This window comes from Morone saxatilis, unplaced genomic scaffold (assembly GCF_004916995.1).
Source record: "Morone saxatilis isolate NCDOM2014 unplaced genomic scaffold, NCSU_SB_2.0 Contig17, whole genome shotgun sequence".
Taxonomy (NCBI): Eukaryota; Metazoa; Chordata; class Actinopteri; family Moronidae; genus Morone; species Morone saxatilis.
Genome location: NW_023339729.1, coordinates 11,907,376 through 11,911,960, shown reverse-complemented (window position 1 = coordinate 11,911,960; position 4,585 = coordinate 11,907,376). Strand labels below are relative to the sequence as shown.

At 39.7% G+C, this 4,585-nt stretch overlaps 2 protein-coding genes across 2 annotated transcripts in view; one reads left to right on the top strand and one right to left on the bottom strand.

Moving 5' to 3' along the window:
* Positions 1-1,370, bottom strand: part of LOC118326604 (myosin heavy chain, embryonic smooth muscle isoform-like) — an 8,192-nt gene extending 6,822 nt beyond the window's left edge. Inside the window, exon 1 of the mRNA XM_035659633.1 lies at positions 1,358-1,370. Coding sequence (XP_035515526.1) covers positions 1,358-1,370 — 13 coding nt within the window. The remainder of the gene's footprint in view (positions 1-1,357) is intronic.
* Positions 1-4,585, top strand: part of LOC118327348 (myosin-9-like) — a gene marked incomplete at its 3' end in the record, with an annotated part of 19,671 nt that overhangs the window by 2,273 nt on the left and 12,813 nt on the right. Inside the window, 6 exon segments of the mRNA XM_035660670.1 lie at positions 2,210-2,400; positions 2,523-2,663; positions 2,769-2,925; positions 3,230-3,257; positions 3,751-3,844; positions 4,298-4,318. Of these exon segments, the coding sequence (XP_035516563.1) occupies positions 2,215-2,400; positions 2,523-2,663; positions 2,769-2,925; positions 3,230-3,257; positions 3,751-3,844; positions 4,298-4,318 (627 nt within the window).

Genomic DNA, 4,585 nt, shown 5'->3' with positions numbered 1-4,585 from the left:
ACACACACACACACTTCTGCTGTACAAACATTTATGAGTTATGTGAATTCTCAGGTCTTCTCTTAATCATTTCCTGGGGTTCTTCCCTGTTGTTCTCTGTACCGACTATAAAACTCAACAATATAACTCGTATATGAATCCACTAAGGTGTCGGCATTATTGCTCCTATTTGGATTATTTAGAAATGTTTATCCTGATAAAATCTCTCACCTGTTGAAAGTAATATTACGAGGCTCCAGATCTTTAAATGCCATATTATTTTACTTTGATTCTCTTCAATTATCTATATCAGTTTTTTACGGCCATATACACCCAGTGGGTTTTTAATAAGTCACTCAGTGGTTCCCAAATTGGGTGTGGCAGGATAGATTATATTTCTGCTACCAACCTATGACCTTTCTCTAATCTTAGTTTCTTTATTGCCAAACCCTGCATAGCCAATCAAATAATCCAGAGAAATCATTACTCGTAACTCATCTCAGTTTATTTTATTAGTTTATTGAGTCAACTGCTGTGCTAGAGCCACTGTCTAAGTCTCGATAGAGATTGGTGAAGAAGTTTCTATTGAATGGAATGACTTACTGTCACATGTTAAATACCATCAACAGACCTTTTTTTTTTTTTTTAAATTACAAATCAAGCTGCTCATGCAGTTAATATTTACTTTAAACACAATGACTTTTAGGAGTCTAGAAAACAAGATGACACATCTGAAGGGAAGTTTCCTACAAACAATGAATTAGTTCAAAATAGTGTTCGGAGCAGACTCCACATGATGGATTTGATATTTTTAGTTATTCTCTCTTTTCTAATTTTTTTTCGGATGAAGCTTTGAGTCTTTCTCCTGGGTGTGGTCGGGGAATAATGACATTTCTCTCTCTGCCCAGACTTGCTCCCGACATTCCTTCCTGCCTCTCTGCCTGCAAAGCATCCCTGCACCAACCTTTTTACCAGCTCTTTTACATAACTCTAGAGGCTTCAAATGCACAGAGCCAGTCTCACTGTCCCAAAGCACAATTATATGTAATAGCTGCACATTAATTACCTGTGGCGGAAATTGCGACTCTAAAGAGAGCTGTGGATAATGAAGAGTGGGAGGAAGAGTCGGGAATTTGTGGAATTCTGTGTAATGAGCTGGTGAAGAAGGAATGTGAGTCAGACAGGGAATATAGGATGGAGCCGCACTGTAGAGCTCAGAGGAAAAGTCATTAATTGTTCTGTCTGACTGTGTTGAGCCTGAGGTCATGAATACTTTTGACAAGGGGTAAAATGAAACAAATGACGCTGTGGGATTTTTCCTCTGATCATACAGTAACATCTGGATTGTTAACGCTCCAGTTTTTACCTGTTCTCTCACCTTTTCTCAACATTGAAGAGCACAGTTTATAGGTCATAGAGTGAAGAGGTGAAATATGAAAACAACAGCTGTTGTGGTCGTAATGTGCCCGAACTTGTGCCGTATCTTCTGTTAACTTCTGACTGTGCAGTCAATTTCACTTTAACGAGATCGCTCACCCCTCAGTTCATTATTTGTGTGAAAAGTTAGAACCACACGTCGAAGCTACAAACTCCTTCTACAAACTCAACACACGCATTTAATATTGCACCTGATGAGTCACGGTTTTAGTCTCATGACAAGCAGTAATAACAGAGACTGTAGTCACACTTCAGGACACGCAATTAGTAAAGTATTTTTTAGAATGTAATTACTAATTGCGTGTTATATTGCAAGATGTCCAATGCAACACCAGCATATCTTAATTATGTTAAGGACAGAAATAATTGCAGATGTTTTTGCCTTCATTCGATTGCAAGAGTTGAGAAATGACAGGAAATGAAGAAAGAGGAGGGATGACATGGCAACAAATCCGGGCTCGTAGCGTCAGTGTCGAGTTTTATCTGTGGCTTTATTTTTGTGGGTGTTTGTTTCCTGTTTTAGTAATTAGGGTTGGTTGATTGTAACTTCCATGTTTAATGGATTATGTACAGAAAATGCAAAATGGTAGAAAATGTTATTAGGACTGTTATGACTGCGGTACAGTGTAAAGGAGATGTTTCTGGTCTCTGTGTATTGTGTTTAATGTGGGATCTGAAGCCACGTACCCTGTGAAATATCAATTATTATATTATTTTTGATTTGTTGCCTCCAATTGACTAGTCAAAATTGGTTCATATTTAGTTAAAATTCTGTCTTGCTCTCTTTCTAAAGCTACCATGACGGACGCAGACAAGTTCCTGTATGGGGACCGCAGTGGGGCGAACAACCCTCTGGCCCAGGCCGACTGGGCCACCAAGAAGCTGGTGTGGGTCCCCTCTGAGAAGCTGGGCTTCGAGGCCGGTTCCGTGAAGGAGGAGCTTGGAGACGAGTGTGTGGTGGAGCTGACGGACTCTGGCAAGAAGGTGAAAGTCAAGAATGTGTAAAATGAGGTTGTTTTTAACAGGCAACTAAATAAAATGTTTCCAATATCTGCGTCTTGTTCTGGAAGCTCGTCTGACAGGTGTGTTGTTTCTGTAAATCTCAGGTGAAGGTAAACAAGGATGACATTCAGAAGATGAACCCACCCAAGTTCACCAAGGTGGAGGACATGGCGGAGCTCACCTGCCTGAACGAGGCCTCTGTGCTGCACAACCTCAAGGAGAGATACTACTCCGGACTCATCTATGTGAGTTTGATACAGATTTCGCTTCATGTTTTTATTTCAATTTATTGTGTGCACTCTTAATATGCATTAAAACACCTCTCTGTAACTGTCCTCTGTCTTACTCAGACATACTCTGGTCTCTTCTGTGTGGTGGTCAACCCATACAAGTATCTGCCCATCTACACTGAGGACATAGTGAACATGTACAAGGGCAAGAAGAGACATGAGATGCCCCCTCACATCTACGCCATCACAGATACGGCCTACAGGAGCATGATGCAGGGTACCACAGTTGTATATCTGTACAGTGTGTTCAATGTTGCTACTAATAATAATCAATTCATAAATAAATAATTTTAACCAAAACATATCAGAAATTACACTGTGATTTAACTTGATATGCAGTTGGCGATTCATTTTCAGGTCATTTCAGACCTCCACAGCTTACACACACACACACACACACACACACAGTTAAACAGTCGCATGTTGTGTTATTCTCACTTTTGGCTGCCTGTGTTTTTCTGTTGTGTCAACTTGTTTTTTTTTTTCCTGATCAACATTTTTCCTCTTTCTCTTCCCCTCAGATCGCGAGGACCAGGCCATCCTCTGCACGTACGTTACCCTGCTCTCTCTACTGTCTTCGCAGTAACTTGTAGGTTTAGAACAGTGTACAGTTTTTAGTGGTCAGTCTTTTTCTATCGGTTGTAGGATCAAGATTAAACATTGTTGTCCCTTCTGAAGAAGAACAATTGAGCGACATTTTTATTGAAGGTCAGTCTCGCCTGCAGCTTTATTTAGTTTCCGTTCTGGAGCCTTAGATCACATCACATGATCTCTGTCAGCAGATAGTTTGCCAGGTTGTCTTGGAATCCAGTGTTTTTTGAGCTCCTACAGATTTCCATCTGTCCATGTTCGGTAAAGAAATTAAGTTCAAAGTTCGTTCTTGACTTTGGAAACTTTTTTCTTGTTTTATATTTCTGCAGGCAATGAAAAAAAAGTCCAACGTAATGATTTGTTGTTGCTTTTAATGGCCCTACCAGTATTTGCCCCTATCATGTTGTTCAGCATACTGTAATGTTTCTACGTACTGTGTCTTTTTCTTCAGTGGAGAATCAGGAGCCGGGAAAACCGAGAATACCAAGAAAGTCATTCAGTATCTTGCTCATGTCGCCTCGTCTTTCAAGTCCAAGAAGGATCAGGTCAGTAAAAACATTATTGTTTTGGGGTTTTTTTTTGTCCTTTTTTATGTCATGTCCTTTCCTCTTTTTCTCCTGATGGTTCGTCTGAAGATTTGTAAAGACCACGCTGTAAACCCCCCTTTGTATCACCACTGCTCTTTTAAATTTTAATTAATCTGTATAATGTAGTCTAGCTGAACAAGCGGTGCGACTGCTGCACATTCCTCTTTCAGGCCTCGACGTGCCTGCCTCACCTCTCCACGCTGACTTAAAGTGAAGCAGAACACAGATGTGTGTGTACTTGTACTCGTAATCTATATAGATTGTCTCACAAGACTTTACATGAAATGCTTAACAAATAATTTCTCCATTAATCATCAGGTGACACCAGGTTTCCTCTGTAGTTGTGTAATTTGTGTGCTAAGGTTTGTATTAAATGTGTTTCAACTCTGTCCTTTTTCACCTTCTGTCCAGGGCAGTGCAGTTTTATCACATGTGAGTTGATCTCTACGACTCCATACGCATGGTGTCTGTTTATTTACTGTTCTACTAACAAGAAATGTTTCATTGTCTTTGTCTGGGCTTTCAAGGGAATGCAATAAACATTTAGCTATTTAAATATAACCTGTGTCTTCCTAAGGAATAGTTTTGAGAAATATGTTTATTCATTTTCTTGCCGAGAGTTGGACAAGAAGATTGATATCATTCTAATGTCTGTATCTTAAATATGAAGCTGGTTAGCATAAAGACTGGAAATGGGAA